The 24766-nt window shown below is 36.7% G+C and overlaps 5 protein-coding genes across 6 annotated transcripts; all 5 read right to left on the bottom strand.

Moving 5' to 3' along the window:
• Nucleotides 1–2138: 2138 nt before the first annotated feature.
• Nucleotides 2139–3547, bottom strand: LOC18009190 (transcription repressor MYB6). Its single transcript, XM_006390751.2, has 3 exons — nt 3318–3547; nt 2975–3104; nt 2139–2892 (listed from the first exon to the last, which is right to left on the bottom strand). The coding sequence occupies exons 1-3, from the start codon at nt 3511–3513 to the stop codon at nt 2460–2462; spliced, it is 759 nt and encodes a 252-aa protein (XP_006390813.1). The 5' UTR covers nt 3514–3547; the 3' UTR covers nt 2139–2459.
• Nucleotides 3548–10403: 6856 nt separating this feature from the next.
• On the bottom strand, nt 10404–13379 carry LOC18009182 (multicopper oxidase LPR2). Its single transcript, XM_006390750.2, has 4 exons — nt 13004–13379; nt 11097–12221; nt 10684–11013; nt 10404–10598 (listed from the first exon to the last, which is right to left on the bottom strand). Exons 1-4 carry the CDS (start codon nt 13244–13246, stop codon nt 10545–10547), a joined length of 1752 nt encoding a protein of 583 aa, XP_006390812.1. The 5' UTR covers nt 13247–13379; the 3' UTR covers nt 10404–10544.
• A 3354-nt stretch (nt 13380–16733) lies between these two features.
• Nucleotides 16734–18200, bottom strand: LOC18008017 (heavy metal-associated isoprenylated plant protein 20). Of its 2 annotated transcripts, none has more exons than XM_024152847.1 (3): nt 18048–18200; nt 17284–17359; nt 16734–17142 (listed from the first exon to the last, which is right to left on the bottom strand). In XM_024152847.1, the coding sequence occupies exons 2-3, from the start codon at nt 17336–17338 to the stop codon at nt 16850–16852; spliced, it is 348 nt and encodes a 115-aa protein (XP_024008615.1). In that variant the 5' UTR covers nt 17339–17359; nt 18048–18200; the 3' UTR covers nt 16734–16849. The 2 variants fall into 2 exon arrangements, with proteins under 2 accessions (XP_024008615.1, XP_006390811.1); XM_006390749.2 differs by having other exon boundaries at nt 17713–18163.
• A 2268-nt stretch (nt 18201–20468) lies between these two features.
• Nucleotides 20469–22194, bottom strand: LOC18008018 (pentatricopeptide repeat-containing protein At1g71060, mitochondrial). The gene has a single exon (XM_024151870.1). It carries the CDS (start codon nt 22138–22140, stop codon nt 20584–20586), a length of 1557 nt encoding a protein of 518 aa, XP_024007638.1. The 5' UTR covers nt 22141–22194; the 3' UTR covers nt 20469–20583.
• Nucleotides 22195–22244: 50 nt separating this feature from the next.
• On the bottom strand, nt 22245–24695 carry LOC18009083 (beta-glucuronosyltransferase GlcAT14A). Its single transcript, XM_024151872.1, has 4 exons — nt 23760–24695; nt 23307–23382; nt 23110–23225; nt 22245–22994 (listed from the first exon to the last, which is right to left on the bottom strand). Exons 1-4 carry the CDS (start codon nt 24238–24240, stop codon nt 22480–22482), a joined length of 1188 nt encoding a protein of 395 aa, XP_024007640.1. The 5' UTR covers nt 24241–24695; the 3' UTR covers nt 22245–22479.
• Nucleotides 24696–24766: the final 71 nt, after the last annotated feature.

The raw sequence follows: 24766 nt of genomic DNA, 5'->3' as shown, positions 1-24766 counted from the left end.
ATGAATCCAACCATATCATAAATCAAAACTTTAACCAATTAAAATGCTTAGTCCAGTTAGTACAGCGACAGCCTAAGGGTTTAGTCAAATAAATCAAGTTATCGTGTTTGTACTAGTTGATGAGCTGATATTTAACTTAGGGCAGTTAGTATGTTGATGTGCTTCGTTTATATGCTTAGTAGACAATTTTAATTTATGATCAGAATATTTCGAGTAAATGAAAGAGAAAACTATTTTTTTGGTATCAGCATTTCCTGAGGATCTATTATGATTCTTCATCATAAGTTTATAATGTGCAGGCTAATTGTTGGTCGTTTATGAATATGGTCGAAATTTTCTTATGAGGAATGTGATCGGTTTTTTTTAAATTATGTTATATGCAGCAAATTTTACCATGATAAAACTGAACAGTTTCCGTAAAGATATTGTTGTGCTATCAAAACCAGAACTTCAAAGACCAACTTTCAGAGGTTGTAAGAAATTTTAGAGAGATCTAGTATTGTTTTTATAGAAGCACAAGCAGAAACCTCTAATACTAGAAAGGTTTTAGAGGTTTATGCTTGTGATGCTATATAAACAACACTAGATCTTTTTAAAGTTTCTTGATGTAGGATCAAGGTTGATTGATTTTAAAAATAATATTGGTGGAGAATTAACAAATGGTTTGATGATCTATGACAAGAATCTTTTAGAAGTTATAAAAGGTTCCTTATATTTCATATCAATATCAATAGAGAAGCTATGCCTTATATACACAATACAATTAACCTAATATTTGATATATTACCGATGTGGGACAAATATATAAAGATGGATTAAGAGATGATACACAAATTACGAAATAAACTATAGTCTAAACACTCCAAGAATATAAAGAATCAGGCACAAAACGTTCAAAGAAACGAAAAATGGTATATACTGTCAGATTAATGGTTGCCCTCACAATGAGGTGAGCTGAGCCTTTTATAAGCTAAAATATAAAAGCTATATGTTTTATAATAAATATAAAGCAAGGAATTAGCTAAATCAAATTATATGAAAAGAGATAAATTATCTAGATTGAATTAGGGTCTTTCTTGCCATTAATTTAGTCTTCGGGATTTAATAGGAAGCTTCTTTGACTGAATAACTGGTGGGAATGGTTTGAATACGATTTGGATGGAATTCAAGGTCGAGTAATATTAGGCATATCCATGCCATTTGACCAAGAATAAATGTAATCGTGGTCAAATATGATAAATTATTTCTCTTTTGTATCTTGAAGACATCTGATTCATTCTATGTTCTCATCATTTTGGAAGCCTTCAATTGTCTCAAATAATTTGGCGTCCATTAAATTATTTGCCTTAAATATATCTGAATAATTATTTGCCTAAACATCAAAACATTCTGTCATAGAACTTGCCTTAAATATATCTGAATAAGACCAATAGAGTGAGCATGTGGTCTTGATTGGTTTGGGTTTGGTCCAGGTCAGTTCATGAATGGTCTTTGGTCTTTGACGGGTCAAGGATATGGGCCAAGTCGGCTCTGAGCTTAACTCCTCATGGTTGGGTTCTATTGGTCTATCTCGTTAAAACTGTCTTGCATGAACAAAATGTTAGAACAAGTTTTGGTGTGTTCCAACCTGTGTGCGATTTTGTAATTTTTAGCGTCTTCATAGTTGATATTGGATATAACGAACTTATTACTTTTGAAAACCTCAAAATTGGGCTTTGAGGTTCCGGTTTTGATGGCATATCAACATCTCTTGCCTTTTCTACAGCTAGCTCATCGAGGTCTAAATTCACATGAACGACTCCTTAACCCATTAAACTCCCCCAAGAAAAGACAAAATAACTTAGGTAGAAAAAACGTTGAGAATCAAACTCTTTGTACCTGTTGCTTGGACCTGGAGGTCAGCTAATGTGCATAGGAAAAAAAACAGAATGGTTAAAGAAAAATGACGACTGAGGAAAATAAAATAAAATAGAATAAAATATAGACGTTTTCAGTGTTACCACTTTAATATCTAGTGAATGAACACCCTTAAATTGTTATTGCAAAAGTGTAGTGTGTGAAAGATGAAGAAGTTTATAAACATACTTCTCCATTAAGTGAGTTAGTTAATTAGTGTCGAGGAAAGCATGTCCCGTCAATGTGCAGCGCATATTAATTTCTCTTACATTGTTGATCTGATTCAACGGTTATTGTCGGTTATTAATGATCCAACCGAAAAACAAAACCGGACATTTTCGAACATCAATTTATTATCTCTCTAGTGAATATTTTTTTTCATATGATGCCTTTGTAATATAAAGGGATTATATAGCCAGATGTGTACAAACAAATACACCATTTTTGTTTTCTGATGCAGCACCACCACACATCCGATTTCGCCGAAGCGTCCGAGCAATTTGGGGTTGAGCAAGTAGTTGACAAAGAGTCTTCTGCAATCTCACAATTAATGCACCATTTTCTCACCTGAAAAGAAGAAGCGTTTCTTGACTTGTAGAGCCATAGTTAGAGGGTTCGCTAGAGTCTTGAAGGCAACAAACTGGCAAAGAAGTCGTGGTCTTCATTGGGATGGGACCGATGTTGAGGTCAGGCAAACGGCTATGTCCGGCACTAGTACTATACTCAGAGGAATTGGTACTTGAAACGGGTAATATTGTCGTCATACCATCACATGATTCGGATACCGAAGAAGATTGGTCACTAGTAGTATTGGGTTCATGTTCCTTATGCAAAGAATTAAGGTATCGCCTGGAAATGTAGTTGGTGTGATGGTAAAGACGATGATTGGTTGGGTCGATTCCCATTTTCTCGAGTTTCCTCTTTAAGTAAGTTTCCCAACGGATCCTTATTTCGTTGTCGGTTCGTCCAGGCAATCTTCCCGCTATCAGTGACCATCTGAAAACGTACCATAACGAACATTCACACATAGCATATATATATAATAATAATTAAGAAAAAGAAGAAAAAGAATGAAAACCTATTGCCAAGAAGTGCATGAAGCTTGAGGATGAGATCGTCTTCGTCTTTAGAGAAGTTGCTTTGTTCAAGTTCCAGCTTTGCGTTGTTTCTCCCTCTTACTCTACATTGCTTGGCACGGCGTTTCAATCCTAAAAACATTGATTAGCAATTCTTGATTCAGTTAATTTCACAAATTAAAACGGATATTTCGTTGCAAACTCACACGTGCACATGTGCATATATGTTATCTATAAGTTCTACATCGATCTTTAACTGTGACTAATTGGTCATGTGAAAAGCAAAACACAAGACTATTACTTTTAAACAAAAAAACGTATATATCGACGTTGGAGAAAAGTTACCAGAAGGCGGAGAAAGAGCGCGGAGGCGGATTTTATTCATAACTTCTTCAAAAGAGATTGTTACTTGATTATTTGTGAGGTTGTTTGCGAGAAGCAAATGATATATATATATATATATAGGGAATAGGAGATAAATAGAGGTTTGACTTGGACCGGTGGGTTGAGATAGGCATGCATGGTCAATTATTAATAACATATAGTTGGACGAGGAAAGACGAAGAAGAAGAAGAACACATCAATGTGTTAATTGGTCCCGCATTTATTCAATTCCATTAGATATTATCACACGGTGATGCTTTCGTAGTCCTCGTGGAATCATAAATGTAGAAAGGGTTCGCATTTAATATGCTTTACCAATACAACACCAATCCAAAACTCGCTCTTATCCATATTTTTTTACAAGTAGACGATAATTTCTCATCTTGACCTCAAAAAATAAAAATAAAAAGACAATAATATCTCGTAAACTATGTGTATGGTTCTGATTGTAGATAGAAAGATATGGGCTCCGAGCCTCCGACAGATATCTTTGTGATGAAATGGCAAAATTACATAAACAAAAATATACGGATTTAGTTAACGAGCTTTCTATCAGGCAAAAAGACAATTACTCAGGTTAATGTAACAAAACAATAATAATTGAGAATTAGCTAAACAAATATATAGGCTTATAGTACGTAATTGTTCTATAAATATACGGAATCACAAAATCATTTCATCAATCCGCTATTTTTTGGTTGGTTTATCAATTAAACCATCACAAGAATACATAAGTCAAAGGTTTCCAAAAAAAAAAAAAACATACATCAAAGGTTTTATGTAATAACAACCCTTTCCAAGTGAAACGTTTTTTGCAAATTCACCTATGACATCTCAAAAATCCAGGTCAACTGTCAAACTGAAACGGTATCTCACAGTAGAATTATAAAAACATGTCACTAGGAAACTTCTTAATTATATCTCAAAAACTAAGAAGAAAATTTTAAATAAGAAAATATAACAATAGATGCATTAGCAAATACACATATGGTACTTACCTGATCTAAACATATGCATTTCATCTACCGTAACCCGCTATTGAAATGTTTTATTAAACTTTTCCAAGTTTACATAAACTTTTGCAGGTCGGAAAACTGTTGTAAGTACTCATAATTTTCTGAAAAAAAATAATACAACGTATAACAAATGATATGTGATGAGCGTCATAGGTTCATTCATTTATTTATCCAAAATGTCGTCATAGATATTGAGTGGAAATGTTTTCGACATGTTGTAAATAAAAAGAAAAACGAATGCTATTTCAGCAAATTAAATAATGAGAATAAGAAGAAGATATTTTGCAAGTGGCTCAAAATTAATTGGGTATACAGTATTTGGTATTTGATGAAGATCCAGAAGCTTACAAAATGATAAAATAAAAGAATTATTGAGAAAAAAAAGTAAGCGATAAATTTTGAGAGAAGAGGACTGATTGAAGAGTGTGTGTGCAGGGACAGATAAGGTAGAAACATGGGCATTCAATAATTTCAGTTGAGTTGACTGGTGGTTAGAGTACGAGGAATTTTGTATCATTCGCCTCTTCTTCCCTCTCTTGCTCACCCACCCAACCATAGCTATAACAAAAACAATAACAATATAAAATGTACTATTGGGTCCGTTAAAGCCCGTAAGTATTAGCCCAAAGGCTCATATTTTCCCCCATTGACAAATGAGAAGCTACATTCTAAAGTCAGAATCCCACTGAAACACACTAACGGAATTATGCATATGATTGGTGAATAACGGCAAGAGTTTTTTAGCGGGAGGAAAAAATTAATAAGAGTTAACAGAATAGATAAAAGAAAAGATATAAAATAGTTTTGAATTGTCCCTTCGGGGACATCCGATAAAATAAAATAGTTTTGAAACTGATTAGGAGTTGTAGTATAGTGGTTAATGGTTTGTACTAGTATAGAATCAAGAACTTAGATTAAGAATATGAATAAAAGCAACTTTTTTTATTAGTTTTAGAAAATAACTCAAAACTAAAGCTTCTCTTAATCTCTCTCTCTCAACTCATAAGGATTACCACAACTTTGGCATCTCTTATATAGAAAATAGATTATAACTCCTAAACCTTTTAGTTAAAGAAACTTTCCTATTCTTAGATAACTCCTAAGATTATTCTAGATAACTCCTAGAATTTTCCTTTTCCTAATCTATCTAGGAAACTTGGTGATCAAGCTTCTCTCAAGCTTAATCCAACAATCTCCCCCTTAAGCTTGAAATCTTCTCTTGACAAGTCTTGGACTCCAATAAGCTCCTTCATTTCCTTGAACTTAATCCTCCCAAGTGCTTTTGTTAAAATATCTGCCTTCTGTTCTGTTCCAGGAACATGTTCCATCTCAACTTGTTCATTCTCTACGCATTCTCGTATAAAGTGATATCTTCGGTGAATATGCTTGCTTCTGCCGTGAAATACAGGATTCTTTGTAAGAGCTAATGCAGATTTGTTATCGATCCGAATTGTCACTTTCTCGCATGCTGATCCTGAGACTTCTCCAAGTAGTTCATGCAACCAGATGGCCTGTTTAGCAGCTTCCATAGCTGCCATAAATTCCGCTTCGCAAGATGACATTGCAACCGTTTCTTGTTTGTGTGAACACCAAGAAACTGGACCATTGTTGAGATAGAATATGTATCCTGCTGTGCTCTTCCCATCGTCTAAGTCCACATTATGAGAGCTGTCGCTATACCCAACCAAACTCAAACTAGTTCCTCGACGAAACGTTAGCCCGAGTGTTAAGGTGCCTTTAAGATATCTCAGAACGTGTTTGAGTGCTGCACCATGAGACTCTTTTGGTTCTTGCATGTACCATGACAGCACACCAACACAATATGACATATCAGGTCGAGTATGTAGCAGATACCGTAAACATCCAATGTTTCTTCTGTAATCTCTTTCATTAACACCTTTTTCCTCTTTTGCTTTCGATAATCTTAAGCCTGGATCCATTGGTATGTGTGCGGCATTACAGTCTTTCATCCCAGCTTCTTCTAAGATTCTTGATGCATAACGTTCTTGTTTAAGTGTTATTCCTTCGTCATGCTGCAAAACTTCGATCCCAAGATAATAAGTGAGCTTTCCGAGATCACTCATCTCAAATTTTGCAGCCATTCCTTTCTTAAACTCGAAGATCGTACTCAAGCTTGACCCTGTGACTAATAAGTCGTCCACGTACACGGCGACTATGAGAAGATCTTTATTGACTTGTTTCCGATATATTGATGGCTCCTTATCACACTTTGTAAAGCTCAGTTCTTTAAGAATTTTGTTGAGTTTGTTGTTCCATGCTCTTGGAGCTTGCCTTAATCCATAAAGTGCCTTATGTAATCTGTAGACTTTATCTTTGCTTCCTTCGATCACAAAGCCTTCAGGTTGAGAAACATAAACTTCTTACTTTAATTCACCATGGAGGAATGCATTTTTTACATCCAGATGATGCACTTCCCATCCGCTTGATGCTGCTAAAGAGATGATGAATCGGACTGTTTCGATGTGAGCTACTGGAGCAAAGACCTCATCAAAATCTATTCCATGTCTCTGCACGTATCCTTTGGCTACAAGTCGTGCCTTATGTTTGTTAATGCTTCCATCAGAGTTTCGTTTTAGTTTAAAGACCCATTTAACACCGATCGGCTTTGCTCCTTTTGGAAGATCAACTAAGCTCCAAGTCTTGTTCTTTTCAATAGAAGACAATTCATCTTTACAAGCTTCTCTCCATTATTTTGTTCTCTTTGCTTCTTCAAAGTTCCAAGGTTCTTCATTTATAACCATCAGTAGTTGTTCACAATCGATCTCTGCAAGACAGATAAAGTCATTCAAGTACTCTGGTCTTTTGCTCTGTCTTGTTGATCGTCGCAAAGTCAAAGACTCGTGAGTCTGTCCTTGTTCGACGTTTTCTTCTTCGAAGTTGTCCTCTGTTTCGAAATTTCCTGGTTCTGAACTTGATATATCCTCATCGAGTTCTTCCCCTTCTTCGGTTTCGTTCTGTACTCTGTTATCCCCAGTTTCTTGCACAATTTCTTCTTCCCTTATCCCATGATTTCCAAATTCTCCAAAAATTAGTGAGAATTTCCCTGGTTCGGTGTTGTTTCCTCTGTATGTGTTGTTCCACTTCCATACCTTATCTTCGTCGAACACTACGTCCCTGCTCACAATAATCTTTCGAGACATCGGATCTAAGAGGCAGTATGCTTTTGTGCCAGGTTCTGTTCCTAGATGAACCAAGATCCGAGATCTATCGTCAAGCTTCTTGAGATGAGGCGTCTCTAGTTTCGCATATGCGATACATCCAAATACTCTTAGATGTTTGATGTTGGGTCTCCTTCCCTTGAAGAGTTCGTATGGAGTTTTTGCTATTAATGCTCGAGTTGCAATCCTGTTGATGAGATAGGTTGAATGTCTAACCGCTTCTCCCCACAGGTAATTTGGTATACTCATGTGCTTTAGGATGCTTCTAGTCATCTCCATTAAGGTTCTATTCCTTCTCTCTACAACACCATTCTGTTGGGGTGTGTAAGGAGCTGTTAGATGTCTGTTGATGCCTGAAGTTTCGCAAAAGTTTTGAAACTCGAGTGATACAAACTCTCCTCCTCTATCCGTTCAAAGTGTCTTGATAGTGGTTCTTGTTTCTTGTTCCACTGCTGTTTTGAATCTCTTAAATCTTTCGAATGCCTCACCCTTTTCCTTTAAAAGAAGCGACCACATGTAACGGGAGTAGTCATCAATTAGCACAAAAATATATCTGTTTTGTGCAGCTGTTGAAGGTGTGATCGGACCACAGAGATCCCCATGTATCAGTTCAAGCTTTTGAGTTGCACGAAAAACGGTTGTTTGAGGAAAGGCTCGTCGGGTTTGTTTTCCGAGAAGACATGAAGCACACGTTTCCTTTTCTTGTGGTAGGCTAGTTATTCCGATAACTAGTTCCTTCTTGGCCATCATTCTTATGGTTTCTGAATTCGCATGTCCTAATCGCAGGTGCCACTTTGAATCTTTTGTCGTTAAAATTTGTAGACATCTAGTATCTTCAACTTCCAAGTGTACCTTGTAAAGACGATTCTTTGATCGAATTGCCTTTACCACCAGCTTTCCTTCTTTGTCGTATAAAATTAGGTAATCTTCCTTCATTCTCACTTCACACCCAGATTCGGTAGCTTGACCAAGACTTATGATGTTGCTTTTCAGGTCTGGTATAAAATAGACATTGTTAAGGGTTCTTTTAAGGCCATCCTTGCAGGAGAATACGATAGATCCCTTCCCTTTTATATCAATTCGTGAGTCGTCGCCAAACCTTACTTTTCCAGTGACTGTTTCATCGAGTTTAGAGAAGCAATGTCTATTCCCAGTCATGTGGTTACTCGCACCATTGTCTAAATACCATACTTTGTCTGAGCAAGCATCGAAATTTCCTGGTTTCACCTTTTTCTCATTGAGGAAAACCGTCTCATGCATCAACAGTTCTTCTGCCTTTTGTGAATCATCGTCTACCTCCTCTTGTGTTTCTTGAAGCTTGAGCAATCTATCAGGACATGCAGATGCGTAGTGCCCTAACTTGTCACATCGATAGCAAACAACTTTGCTTTTATCTCTTTGTTGATTTCCATTGCGACCTCGACCTCTTCCTCTTCCAAACCTTCCTCCACCTCTACCTCTTCCTCCTCCTTGAGTTTCTTGGTAGTTCTGTGTGGTTTGAGAGTTTTGTGAGTCCGCATACATGAGCTTGCCCTGTTCCTCCTGCGAATCTTCTTCTTCACAGGTTCTTTCTTCATAGGCTTTCAATCTTCCCACAATATCTTCAAAGCTAGTTGTGTTAAGATCAAGCACCTTTTCTAGGGAAGCCACAATATGTATATATTTCTTCCTAGGCAAGCTTTTAAGAAATTTCTTCACAATCTTTACTTCTTCAATGTTTTCTCCTAGGGATGTTGATTTGGTAGATATTTCTGAAAGTTTTCCTGCAAATTCTTCAATTGTATCGGTTTCTTTCATCTTTAGTCTATCAAATTCAGCCATCAATGTTTGTAATCTTGCTTCCTTTACTCGGTCAGCACCAACATGTCTTGTTTTAATTGAATCCCATACGGCTTTGGCGGTATCGAGTTCACCTAGACGAAGGATTAATGCTTCGGGGATGGATTGGAAAAGGAGGGCACGAGCTAGATCATTCTTTTCTTCGTCTGCTGATCCAGGTTCGATGACCTCCCAAACTTTATGAACCCTAAGCACCACCTTCATCCTCATGGCCCAGACAGTGTAGTTGGTGGTGGTTAACATCGGATACTGTATGGACGTCGACGCACCTCCTTCCTTTGTTTTTGCTGCGACAAGATCACCCATAGCTCTAATGATCTTTTGTGATTACTAGGTTTTAGAATTTTGGCTCTGATACCAAATATAGAATCAAGAACTTAGATTAAGAATATGAATAAAAGCAACTTTTTTTATTAGCTTTAGAAAATAACTCAAAACTAAAGCCTCTCTTAATCTCTCTCTCAACTCATAAGGATTACCATACCTTTGGCATCTCTTATATAGAGAATAGATTATAACTCCTAAACCTTTTAGTTAAAGAAACTTTCCTATTCTTAGATAACTCTTAAGATTATTCTAGATAACTCCTAGAATTTTCCTTTTCTTAATCTATCTAGGAAACTTGGTGATCAAGCTTCTCTCAAGCTTAATCCAACAACTAGAAGCCCATACTCAAACTCAGAGTATCTGTAACGGCGGTTCGAAGAAAGTTTTTAGGTGGGATTCATGAATTTTTTCATTTAAAATAAATTAATAAATCCCAATTTTTATAGAGTAAGTTCTAATTTTAAGACTTTTAAAGACGAGTTCATGGGAGATTCACGGATGATGTGTCAGAATTTTACTGATTGGTCTTTTTTTTCTTTCATTTTTTTCTTTTTTTTTCTTTTTTTTCTCTCTTCTTCGACTTTCTCTATCTTTTTTTATCTTTTCTATTTTCTTATTATTTTATTAATAAAAAATTTAAAGTAAAATCCAAAAAAAGTTCACCATTACAGATGGTCTTATTGAGGTTTCTACGTAAGATCTCTTAAATAAATTCATGCACTATATCAACTCCTTTTTTTCTACACATATCTCACTCCATAATTGTAAGTTGTTTTTTCTGTAGAATTACATAACACATTTCAACCAACTTGCTGAAAATACTCTTCTCACTTGACCATCTCAAAAGGCCTCATCATCATATTATCTTCGTGATCCAATATCTAAAATTCAAGAACATAATTAGCTACGCATTAAGATTTAAGAAACACAATCATTTGTTATTATTACGAGTATTAACTAACTTACGTGGCAATGGTAGACGTAGCCTGGCTTTTGAGACGCATCGAAGGAGTAAGATTCGTTGGAGTGAATGTATGAAAACCTAACGAGGATCTTCGTTACATGTCCCGGCATCATCTTGAATACGTTTTTCCATCCCCGCTCGTGTGCCGTCACCACCGTCTTATTCCCACGTGCGTACTTGCTGATCTGGCACTTAACGGCATTGTTTTTCTCCGTCATACAGTCCGTGAACTTCTCACTCTCCACCAACGCCGTTTGTTCCAATACTTTGAACAGTCCCAAGTGAATGTGCAACGGATGGTTATCCTCTGTTAAATTTATCACTTCCCACACCTTCATTAACCGAGTTTTTTTATTAATTAATTATTTTCAAACTAAACATAGTGAGATTATATAATAATATAAATACAGTATACCTCGCTCGTGCCGATTTTTGGAGTTTCCGTGACGGGAGCATCGTACGGTAAGCCGTTTATGTATAGATGCGTTGGCTCGTCAGCGCTCGACACGTACTCGTACATGGCGATGTAACGCGTACGGACAGATGTTGACACGTCAGCAAACGGGTATTGGATCAGTTTCTTCGGAACGGTTGACGTGTCGGCTTCTGATTCGTCTTTGACTTTGAACTTCATGACTTTACTGTTCTCTTCCGTGACGGGATCTCCCGACGGGTAAGGATAAGGCGCGTCGTTGGAGAGGATTGCTGTTTTCGACGTTGACTTCGAAAAGTCAACGACGACGTCGACGATTTCGGACGGAGCGAGGAGAACCGATTTGGTCGATACCGGTTTAGCTAAATAAGCCGAATCAGAACCGACGACGATGAAACCGAGACCGTTGGAGAAGAAGAACCGGAAAAACCTGGCGTTGCTTGCGTTTATGATTCTAAACCGGTATTTCCGGCGGCGGACGGTTAATCTCGGCCAAGCTTTTCCGTTCACGATGATTGCGTCGCCGAAATACTCCGGCTGCCACTGCGGATGAATCGACGGGTTATTCCCGGTTGCGTTCATGTAAATCGAACCGTCTCTACGGAAACTCCGGTCAAACACGACCAAAGGACGATCGAATTCGCGGCCGGTTGGTAACCGGAGAGGCGATTCGACGGAGCTATGGCGGAGAATGTAAGCGCCTAATAAACCGGCGAGAATGTTGACTCTGGTCAAACCCGCCGCGTGATCGTGGTACCACATGTTTCCGGGATGTTGCTTGTTGACGTAATGCGACGTCGTTTTAGTCCATTTTGTTCCGGTCTCTTTGAAACCGGAGGTAAACCAGGAATCGGAGTTTCCGTCGCTGGTCGGTTCGTGGATTCCGCCGTGTAAGTGAACCACCGTGGGAATTCCGCCGCGTTTGGCGATCGCAGGGGAGATTGTTGAGTCCCAAGGGAGGATGTGAGATGAAGGGAGGTGATTTCGCCACGTCACGTAAGTATCGACTCCGTATACGGCTTCGATTGTGGGTCCAGGAACCGATGCCTTACGCTTCGATATACCGTATGCGAAAACTGGCGTGGCAGGCAAATCTCTGTGGAATTTCTGTAGGTTTTTTCAATAATTTAATTCACATCAGTGAGTCAGTGACACAATGTTTAATTTTTTTTGTTTTTTTTCAAATATGATTCGATTACTTAGCAGACTAATTAAGTAATTTCAAAAGGTTGAGCATGATTAGCTGAGCCTAAAGTGCTAGAAAAGCAATTATTATTATTTAGTTAGTGATTTAGTGGTGGGTACTAAGTTTTTAAAGATCTTATAAAATAGTCGGCGAAAAAAAAGAACAAAGAATGTTGTTCTTAGTATAATTAATCAAAACAAGTGTTAAGAGAGCAAAGAATATTAAATTTGACTATACTAAAGAGCATTGATTCGTCGTACTCGGTATTAGATATTTTTCCAAGAGGACAAGAGTTAAAACACACAAGGGAATATATTCATACGATGACTTTAGTCACTTCACCAACGAAGAGGCGTAGCCAACTAAAAAGCGATTAGCCTCACTAATCCTTATAATTTGAAAATTCTAATAAGTTTAGTTTTGTCGTTAATGAGTTCAAATTCAAAACAATTAGTTTTTTTTTTCTTGCATGTAATACAGGTGTACATCACTAACTGGTGGTTATATACTTATATGTATATCTATCTAAATATTTTGGCAATTTATAGCCTCAAGACAGAAATGGAGATGATCTGTCTCCACGAAAGACTTGACTGTGTATTAAATTTAATAACACTACTAAAATAGCTTCAGGAAAAATTGAGAAAAAAAGGAAAGAATCGAAAACGAGAATTAATAAGAAAGGAAAGAAACTAAAAAATACCCATTTCTTGAAGAACATGCCGATTTGTAGAGATTTGGGTTTGAGGAAGCCATTGACGAAGTGGAAGCCACGAAGAGTGGGGATATGAGGAAGCTCGTCAACGAACATCTCCAGCTTCTCAACGTTGAACAGTCGCTCCTCAGGCTTCGTGCTTCCTGCGTCTCCGGCTACGAGACACGTCATCGTTACAAGTAGCAGCAACATGACCCTGGTCATCGTTTTACTACAAAGCACAAACTCCATGTATTTTCTCCAACCAGTGCCGGCTCTTTGGGCAGAGCAGATTCTCTGTCGGTATGTGTGTGGAATACTCGAAAGTTGGGAAGAGAAGTTTGAAGATGTCCTTTGGAATTTTGTGTATTTATAATGAATATGAGTGTGTGGTGTGTCATGTGTGAGATTACTTTATCGGTCTTTGCTTTCACACTCATGAGTTTTAGAATGTTGTTCTGTATTTGTAAAAGTCCAATGGGTTTTTGGTATATAGATCATATATGTGTAACGAATATATCCACAATCAAATAATTTAGGTTTTGTTTTCAACATTATTTTTTTCTTATAGCTTCCATACATGTAAATTTTAGTTAATAAATCATATAAAGATAAAAATAGAGTTGGTCAAAGAATTTCAAAAGCCACAGTAACAAATTTAATTCTACACTTTTATCTGTACCTAAAGATTTTGGTTCCAGTTTGACCAAAAAAACAAAATCAAAGATTTTGGTTCCAATGTAAACTATGAATTTGTGGTTGTAAATTGATTATGTAAAAGTAACTATAAGTTGATTGTTTTCTAAAAAATTGGTAACATGATTCTCCTTCAACTGTATCAAGAAGACTTGAATGTTGACCCATGTAATAAAGTGACCATTTGTATAATGCATTGTTTTTATTATTCAATAGAATCGCTTTTGGTTAAATATTAAATGAAGAGTTTTAAATTAGGGTGTAAGCGGAAAAGAATTTTTCAAGAAAATAGGTGATTATGGTAAGGATTCTTTCAATCGATTCCCAAGATGATTTGGGATTAAAACGATGAATAATAGTCAAAGTATAATAAGCAATTTCGTCAACACATTGATTAGCTCCTCAAATTTTCCAAGCGAAAAGATGGCTTAAGGAAATGTTTTAGAATCTCAAGAATCCCTTAATGAGATCCATGCTATTGTTTCCGATATTCGTCTGTTGACGATATTCTTTTCTGCTTTCTCTATTGCTTATATCCCCCGGACTCTTAATACCGTGGCGGATTCTGTAGCCAAAGAAGCTTTTCGAGCTCTTTTAGACGATGTTTTATGAGTTAATGAAATTTAAAGTTTGACAAAAAAAGGAAATGTTTTCGAATTGAAAGGATCCCTCTTGAAACAAGTGAATCTTGACCATTCTCTGAACTGAGATATTTTTTGTTTTTTTTGTTTTTTAACTTCTCTTCATTAGTTTCAAATATCAATTCACATAGCACAACTTCAGAAACCCAAGTTGCTTAAAACAGATATTGCCCTTTTCCAAAAGGATCAAAACCCAAATTGATCAGACGTATTTATCTTGAAGAAAAAATTGATGAGGAATTTGATTTTGTTTATAGTTTTAAAAGTTAGTCTACACAAAAACTTGTATATTAACTTACATATATTAACTATATTATATCTTCTATATTACATAAATTATCTATATTAACTTATATATATTCTACGTGCAACAAAATTCTCTCTTTTTTAGATCACTATATTTAAAATAAAAATGTTTCTTTTTTGTTTTAATATTGATAATATTTTTTATGTGTATAAAATATTTTTTTTTAATTGTATAATTTAATTGAATTTTATTGTTGAAGTTGTATAAGAACATCTATTTTATGATAGTTTCTATAAATATTCATAAGGGCAATTTTGTCCTAATAACGTCTAAAATGTTATTTGTTTATTTATAAAAATTGTATGTATATTTTCTTTATTTGTTATTGAAAATTGATTATTAACTTAATTATCTCTTGTTTATATATTCCGGTGTTATAATTCCACATCTCCGACTCTATTGGCCATTGGAGGTAGAATGAAAATTAGACCGGTTAGTAGAGCAGAGGAAAGCCCATTACAACATACATGCCAGTCTAAAATTCTACTTGCATGTCGGCCCGATAGAATATTATCACTCTTGCTTCGAGGGCTGAGAACAACAGACGGAGTCGAACATAATTTTTTAAAATTGAGCAGTAGAGAAATTTATTTACCGAATATCTCTAAAATGAGCAGTAGATAAATTTATTTACCGAATATCTGAACCAAGCCTGAACTTGGATCCAACCGAAATTTTCAAATTGGAACGAATCAAATCAAAATGGCTAATTTGGCTATCCCATAAGTATTTGAAAACTGAAAACCGAAAAAATCGAATGTAAACGAGCCAGAGAACGAATGAATGCCCACCCCTACTTCTCTGATTAGGGACAATTGGGAAATTACATTTGTTGATAATAAACTAATAATGATTATTTTCATTTGAATATCTATGCTTTTGATAATTGGCAAATCACAGTATTGACTTGACTTTGGAGTTTTGAGTCGCTCTCTTCGTCTCCATGTTCCTAGTCAAAATGACCGAGGGCCGTCGATGTCTTAGGGATTGTACACGTGGCGATGATCTAAAAGGTCCACCTCCCTACATGACTTGGTTGTCAACATCAAAGGACGAAGACGAACCCCCTCAAGTCTTGCCAACACTGTATTAAAACGCGACGCGTTTCGCGTTTGCGTTTCATGTGAGGTTTGAGTAGGTTTCTCGTCTCTCCATTTGTTTTTGTTCTGCGTCCTTTTCACAAGTTCAACAAATCTAACATACCATTTAAAATTTAAAATTGTGTGCTAAACCATTTTAATAATAAGTCGTTTCAGTTTGTCTCAAACAATTAATTGATTGGATTCTCGACAGCGATATGTACTTACTACTTATAGATGTCCTCTCATCCTAAGCACCGGAATATTCTAATATATAAAGAATTCTAATCTTCTTGGATCTTCATTTAGAGATCACTCGCTGTAAGGATTAAACAGGTGCTTGAGGAACAAGTATATTAAATGGTTTCGAAAAAATCTAGTTGATCGCTGATGGATCTTCTACGTGTCTGAAATTACGTAAAAGTTGGATACTTTAGTTTATTAATGTATAATTATTTCACTTGGTAATATTTTCCTCAAAGCCATCTCACAACACTTTCTCTGACCAATCTCCTGCCTCCACGAACCCAATTAAACTCAAAGTATGTAGTTTTGTTCTAGTCTAAATTCTGCCCTCAATCAAACACTAAACCGTATTTTTACATTAATCTGTTCCGTCGTTTTATTTATTTGAAAACTTTACTTATAAACACTATATTTTATACAAGCGCAAAGCATAATTTTACTTATCAAAACTCATATACTACACAATTTAATATATCTACATGATTTTGCATTTTACTATCAAAATTACAAGGCATACTAATTAGTTCTATATGATTAATCACTTTAGTTACTCATAAAGTCATAAGTACAAAAAAACAAATGAAACATCTATTTACTGCAAATTACAATAAATATTATCGAATAAACTTTAGCGTATAACCACAATAGTATTATTACTCCTTCGCTATATTAACCACAATAGTATTATTCATAAATTTTTTTTCACAAGAGCATGCATTGATTTAACTTTTTTTTGGCTAATGATTTTACATATGTGTATAGTTTATATGATAATTTACACTAGTTGATTCTTCATTTTTGCATACACATGATTACAAAAAGAGAAAAGGAGACAATTTACTTAACTCAACGTGTTACATGCGTTTGGTAAATACTAATTTGTTTATTACATAACGGTGCAAGCGTTGGGGTTCTCGTCACTAAAAAGAGACATAATCTTGTCGTCAGGAGCTCCGGGAAACGGCTGCGACTGTTCCGACTTCCTCACAAAACCGGCCGGAGCTTTCTTGTCGTAGACTCCGACTGCGTACGGATATGCCACCACGTTGTACGGAACGTACGGCCAAATCTCCGCCTTTTTTCCTGTCCTTTCGACTCTCTTCAACACCTTCTTCGGTTCCACGTAACCACTCACCGTCACTTTGTGTATCTTTCTGTTCATTTCCACCGATTTTACCCCTGCGTCATTTTCGAATTAGCAGCATATTATTAGATGGATTTTTATGAAATTAGTGAGGGTTTATATATGGAAATCAAGAAATTACAAGGAGAACGAAAGAAACCAATCATTGATATAAGAAGCTAGAGAGAGATTCGAACCTTTCATGGAGGAAACAGCGTTCTTGACTCTGCGTTCGCAGCCGTCGCAGTCCATTTTGACCTTTATATTCACCGTCTGCCCCAGAACGGAAAACAAAAAAAAGGTTAAAAGAAACCAAAAATTAGGCTTCGAATTGGAAGAAATTTTTGTGGAATTTTTGTGTTTGTAGTTATCGATTTCTTTTATATATAAAAACAAAGATAAATGTAGTTCTTAGATTTTCCCACTTTAAATCATAGTTTTCATTAAAAAAAAAATAGTTTTGAGGAAACGAAACCAACATCTTCAAAACTAGAGTGCAAGGTATATAATGAGTTTTGATTTTTTTTTTTTAAACTACGTACAACAACAACATCTTAATTAAGAAGATGGGGCAAAATAGTTTAGTAGCAAAACGACGTGGTTGTAATTTGTAAATATATATAAACCTGCATGACTTTACGCTTCCTCCTTTTTCTGGAGACGTGGAAGTAGTCGGAGATATAATCGCAAAGAGAATCAAGAACTCCCATCTTCTCTCACCAAGACACAGAGAGCAGATCGATATGTATATAACTCGATCGAGATGTATATATGTATTATGGACTCGACTCGACTCGATCATATTTATAGTAAGTAGTAGCAAGTATATGATGACTTAATGAGCAAGTTGTGTAGCGAAGATTATACATCAATTAACTAATGATTAAATGTGTTTAATACTCATAAAATGTGAAATAAGGAAGGTGTTATAACGACGAGGTGGCCCTCTAATGATGTGTGCCTCCTAAGATTCACACGGCGGACAACGAGGCCATTTGTGGGCTATTTCACACGACTCGGCCGATTTCTTTGTTAGAAAAATTCTAATCTCCGTTTTATATATTAACAAAAGGGTAGTTATCTAATGTTCTTTTTAAATAGAAGGCCCTTTAACAAAAAAATGTTCTTTTTTAAGCGATAGTTTTTCTTCAATCGGTTCTTTTTAAACAATGTCACGGGACTAAAGGTTTATCATACCAATCACCTCACAATTCACATGCATCAAATTTAATGCGTCGGTAATGGCAATTACGGTTGTGTCGATATTTCTTTTACCATCTTAAACTTTTCTTTTGTATAGATGTTAGGTTACATTTTTTTATGAGTATTAATAGCCTATACTTATAGCTATATATGATGTAGGTATGTAAATATAAGTTTATGGCAAAATTTGTAATCGTGTATTGAAAACGACACGACCATAATAATTTAGCTGTTTCGCTACGCTTTGGATTTGTGCAAGATCGGATGAATGATAATAATAGGTTTATAGATAAACAACACTTTCACGCATTCAATTATTTAATTTAGGTATGTAACAGTAAAAGGGAATAGTAATAGAACAAAAGAAGATAGAAAGGAATGTAGCAATTTAAGGGGCAATGATTCGATGAGCAAATAAGGTGTGTGGGGGTCCGATTTTACGAAGTAGACAACTCAATCTAACTATTTTATGTAGTCTATAGTTTGAATAATAAGTTCTAAGCCCCTCCACATATTTTTCATTGTTTACATAATTTGATATTTTTTTGTTCGTGTCTTTATACTTTCCACCCTTTAAACTTCGTTGGCGTTTTCTTCTATTACACCCCAATTATAACATTCTTGAACCTCTTTTTCCTTTTACAAAGTTATATTTTTCTATGTTTCTCTTCTAACTCTAAGCTACACACACATACCTACTTTGTTGTGAAAAAAAATTCGGGTAAGAGATACTCTGTTTCATCCCAAAAAGTAGATTACAATTTTACTTGTATAATTAAACTATAATGAGAATGGTTTACCATTTTAATGTTATTATTTTATATTGAAATTCAGTACAGAAAATCTTGGTTTTGTCAAAGCGGCCGACTAATGTCAAAGTTAAAACCACAGATAAAACACATCGGTCGAATTTCAAATTCAATATATTGACTATTTTTTATTAGTAAGGCAATATTATTTTTTAGTATCATAAAAGTAATGTGTATGGTCATTATATCAAAGTTATGAAGGTACTTAATGCAAATAATGCATCATATATTCATATTAGGAGTAATGTTTTTTCACAGAGGTAAATAATCACCTGATCGCCATGATTCATAAAATTACTTTTGAGTAAAATACTAAAATATCCTATCAACAATATGCTAAAAAAGAGGTTTACATATTTAAAGTTAATTCCATAAAAGGGTTGCCCTGAAATAGCATTTAGGATAGCCTCCCTTTTAAAGTAGAGATTTTTTTTTTTGTTACTTTAAATTTATTCTTTTGCTATGAAAAATCATATTGTTACTTTAATTACATTGACTTGTCGTTTGTCATGGCGATGAAACTTAAGTCATAAACCCTATCGAAGACATCTCATCCTCACAGTGTTTGACGACATCATCATGTGTTCAATTTAATGAACTACTTTTATTCAATTTAATCGAGATTTTAATCAACGAATGCTCTATTGATACGTGTATAGCTTTACAGAGTCGCTCGTACAAAAACCAAGTTAACATAGGCCCTGTTTGTTTTGTAGACTTGTAGTCATTAATGTCAGTAGAGTGATACTAACAGTCTAACACACGACCACAATAAAGATATGTTGGGGTTTTTTGTGTGTAAATGTTGGAGTTATTAGTTTTGTACTTCTTGAGCTTGATTGGTAGTGTATATTCATGGGCATAATTCTTTATAATTAGGCCCGATTTATAATAAGTCAATAAACTTTTGTTAATATAATATTTAGGAAAGCATTTAGAAGATGTAAATGCTCTATTAAATATTCCTTTTTCTATGTTTTCACATGGAGGAATGAGCATTTAGGGGAGCATTCAGCTAATAAGTTACATTTATTTTGTAATTACTAAACCAACAAAATTTTTTACTGAAGTCTAGACGATTAGCGATGAGAATTTTATTAACTATTTTTTACGTTTTGAATTCTGAATTAAGATATCACAAAACATTGTAATAAAGCTAAACAGTAGAGATACCGTAACAACAATTTATGATAGAGTGATAGTGTAGTCTAAGATGCTTAGATTTTTTTTTTTTTTATAGGATGCTTAGATTACTACTCGGACAGCAGACAGCTTAAAGATTATGAAGAAAGAACCATCACAGATCACGGTTTGGACGACTGTTTCCGTGCATTTTTGCTCGGAGAGAAAAGAGTTTAACTACTATTATCTTCTGGAAATTTTGGATAGACCATAAATCATAACAATTCAATAGTCCAAAAAGATAAACAAAACGTAGTAGAAGCGATGAACAAGAAGAGAAACAGAGCCGAGAAAATCCTTTTTTCAGCTAAGAAGTTGAGTTTTTCTCAGCCTATCCATCTTCACAGCCAAATCCACGACTTTATCTTTCCGGCCTTCATCGAGAAGCGCTTGTTTAAGACGGCTAAACATATGTCCCGGTGCCTTAATACCCACATCCAACATCTCATTGAAATACTCACAAGCCTCGTCTAATTTGTTCTCATGACACATAGCTGTGATCAAACTCGAGAACATATGCATCCCAGGAAGAACACCTTTTCCTCTCATCTCATCCCAAATTTTGATCGCCATATCCAATCTCTCTTTGTTGCAGAACATCCTCACCATGATCTCGTAAGTACTCACCGTCGGTTCACAACTCATCTGCTGATAAACTTCATAAGCTTCTTTCGTCCTCTGCATTCGGATCAGATGATGCAAGATTATATCATACGTTCTTGCATTTGGACCAACTCCTTTTGATCTCATCTGTTCCACGACCTTGAACGCGTCTTCCATTCGCTTTGACCAGCAATAAGCTCCAACTAGTGCATTGTAAGTTGGAGCTTCAAGAGGAAACCCAGAACTCTTTGATCTCTCGAAGAACTCGAGAGCTTGTGTCAGTTTTTTCTCTGAGCCAAGCCCATTGATCAGACTGCAGAAAATGTGTGGACTTGGCTTGCAATTCCTCTGTTCCATCTCATTGAAGAATCTAATAGCTTCATCATGCTTCTTAGCCTTGCAATGCGCATTGATGATGATACCGTAAGTCACAACATCAGGCTCGAAACCTTCGTCTTTCATCTCTCCGTAAACCTCATTAACTCTCAAAAGATTCAACTCCTGACCCCAACCTTCGAGCAAAATAGTATACGACTTGATATCAGGCTCGAACCTTTTCTTTTTCATTTTGTCGAACACCTTCTGTGCATCCCCGACGTTTCTTGATTTGCTCAAAGTATCAAGCATTCGATTGAAATCAGTTGGTTCCATCTTAAAGCCGTAATCTTCCATCTTGTGAAACGTGGTTATAGCTTCCTTAACCTTCCTGGCTCGAGCGTATCGTCTAGAGATGAGCGCGAACGTGTCTTTGCTCAAAAGCTTCTTTTGCTTCATGTCGTCTACAAGGCTCCAAACGAGTTTGAATTGCTTGATCTTACCTAGAGACTCGATCAACGTGTTGTAGCTCGCAGTCGTGTGCTTGAAACCCTTTTGATTCTCTGCCCATTTGAATACGGACAGAGCTAGAACACCAGCGTTGCTCAGCTTCTTCAGTACTTCCTCCATCAGCGCCGGCGAGAGTTTAACAGAAGCTTCGTCGAGCAGATTCTCGACGCTCGAGTCCGAGATTTTGGATACGATCTTGCAGATTCTCTCTGCGTCTTGCGAAACTCTGATTTCATCATCAGCAGCAATAGTTGAAACTTGGGTTTCAACGGAACCAGCGTGAATTGATTCGTAAAAATTCAAATTCGAAGCCTTTTGAATCCATGGAATCGACTCGATACCAAAGCTCTGTCCTTTAACAAAACTGAGTCTCAAGTAGGCACGACGAGAGAGAAGCCCTCCGTGTAGTTTCCCGGCGAAGCGAAAGAACATTGGAGAAGAGATTTAGATTTCACTTTCGATTACCTTTAAACCCTAAAAATCGCAGTCTCCATTAATAATGATGGCATTTGGTAGAGTATAATATACTAAGAAAGAGACAACAAGAACAAATGGTTCATCGAATTGCGAAATGGTAGACGACGACTAATGAATTTTTATAGTGGCTTAACAGAATCTGGGGAAGAGAGAACATAATCTCTCCTTCCTCTTCTCCTCGTATAAATACAGCGCCACTGTTGCCCAAAGAATTTTAACCTTACAGATCTGAAAAAAACAATGTAATCTCGTGTCGTGTCCGTATAATGACTCCAAACTCCCTCACCATCCTCTTCACTTGCACTGATTCGTTTGTGAATTCAAATCATCAAGAAAATTAGTTATTGTCTCGTCCAGTTTCTTAGCCTGAGGTCCAGCTTTGACTACGTTGACATCGTCCCATTCCGAGCAAGGATCTGTCCACCAGCTACTGTGGCTCAAGCACCAAGCTCCAGGAGTGACCCGGTAACGTCCACGTTTCAAAATCTCTCTATCGACCATGTCGAGGACCGGATCGTCTTTCTTGAACTGCCGAGCGAAAGCTGCTCCGCTTTGAGCCATTTGTTCGAAATCCGAGACGCTAAGGAAGTGTGGCTCCATCTTTGGAGGACTGTCCCATATCATGTACCGTAAGTCCCCATTGACTGTCGTGTTACTGAACTCTGGTGCGTTGCAGATCACGGTGTGGAAGTAGCATTCTTCGGAGAGAATTACGTTGTTGAAATACATGAGGAGGATTCTTGGTAAGTTGTCCCAACCGAAGATGCAGTATTCAAGGAAAGATCTGCTCAGTACAATCCATGGCGAGCCTGCGTGATACCACAAACCAGCAACACATGCCAATTTCGTTAGAATGAAATCTGTTATGCACATTAGGGGGGCTATGTAGCCATAGAAAGTATTTTAAGCTACTGAATCTATTGCCTGTGAAGACTTTGAAAGCATCTGGTGTTGGTCGTTTCTCGGTAGCAGTGAAGAGCTGTGTTCTTCTGGCTAAGTAAAGTGCTGGATCGACAACAATAGGTTTGATTCTCTGAGATCTACAGAAAGGTAACATTATCATAATCATCACCGAATGCACATGGAACAGATTTGAGAGACCAGGAAAAGTCTTTACTTACTCTTTCCAAGCAAGGTCACCAGTGTGGTCAATGAAATTGACGCTTCTGTTCACCGAGGCAAACACATGGGATAGATCTGGGAGAATGGAAAAAAAATATTACATTGAATATCCAGGTCATATGAAGACAAACAGAAGAAGTGGAGTAATAAAGCTCAAAAGCATGAATTTGCCATAAAGAGATCAGTGTCCTAATCAATGACGGTGATTGCATTTCCCCTTTCTTTCCAGAAAAGCAAAAGAGAGTAAATTGATTCATGGATGCTGAAATCTCAAGGAGCTAAGAGTAAGCATTGCCATCAGAGACAAAACATCAGCTCAAAGATAGCTCAAAACAAAGATCTATAGTGCAAATGAATCACAAGCAAGGAACTACATTTGCTCTCCAATTAAAGAAAGTTTCTTCTCTAGTTTCGGATTTAAATAGAAAGAAACCGATTTGATTGACACATACCATCTTGAGTAATGAGGGGATAATCCAAGGCGCTAAGCTCGATGAACCAATTCCAAGTGCGATCAAGCTTAAGCAAGATGGAGACAGCGTGGAGAGTAGCAGCGATCTTAGAAGCGCCATTATCAGAGAGACGATCGAATTTTCCCAACACATCCACATTCCCAAAGGCAGTCACAGCAGGCACAGATTTCAAGTCGGAGAGGAGAGCAAGCCTCTCGGAGTCAGTAGCTTCAGCGCCCAGATGCAGAAGATACCGATTCCTAGGATGATAAACGGCGAGCAGCAACCGAAAGATCCGGTCACTGTCTCCATGACCGCCAGTTATGTAGTAAGCGAAAGCTGGTGGGTAATGAGCACCGTGACGGATTGTGGAAGGGAAAGGCTTAGAGGTGAAAGCAGAGATTGAGTACAGTAAGAGGAGGAAGACTGAGAGGAATACTACGGAGAAGAGAGTGAAAAGCCATTTCTTTTCAGCTCCCATCGTTCACTGTCTTCCTTTCTTCACCTTGGATTTGTTTTGAATCTGGCTCCGATTGAGCATATATACGGGTTTTTCACCGGATCAAAATCAGAAAGTTTTAGAGCTCATACGTGGATCTCGAGAAATGTGGAGGATGAGATCTCTGCGTTTCGCGAGTCCGGGAGAGTGAGATCGAGCATGGATGGGATCAGAACCCGACGAGATCTCGGTGCCGGATAAAAGAAGCAAGGAATAATTCAAGAAGAGACAATGGAGCTTAAAGAGAGAGAGAGAAAGGGAAGGATAGTGGAAGAGAGAGTGTGAGAATAAGGTTTAGGGTTAGAGAGACGTAACCAAAAGATTTGGACTTGGAGGCTCTGAAGAAGACAACGATTCTCAGGTACGAATTTCGATCTCCGCTCAGTCGGTTGAGAAAAACTTTGGCAACTTTAATTAACTCGATTGTTTAACAGTAATTGCCAACTTTCTTACACTACTCGATCCTTACACCGCGTGTCTTCCACGATCTTCGGTCTTTAAAAAGACC

The sequence above is a fragment of the Eutrema salsugineum genome, unplaced genomic scaffold (assembly GCF_000478725.1).
Source record: "Eutrema salsugineum unplaced genomic scaffold, Eutsalg1_0 scaffold_9, whole genome shotgun sequence".
Classification (NCBI taxonomy): domain Eukaryota; kingdom Viridiplantae; phylum Streptophyta; class Magnoliopsida; order Brassicales; family Brassicaceae; genus Eutrema; species Eutrema salsugineum.
Note: the sequence above shows the minus strand (reverse complement) of the source record. Positions and strands in the feature narration are given on the sequence as shown.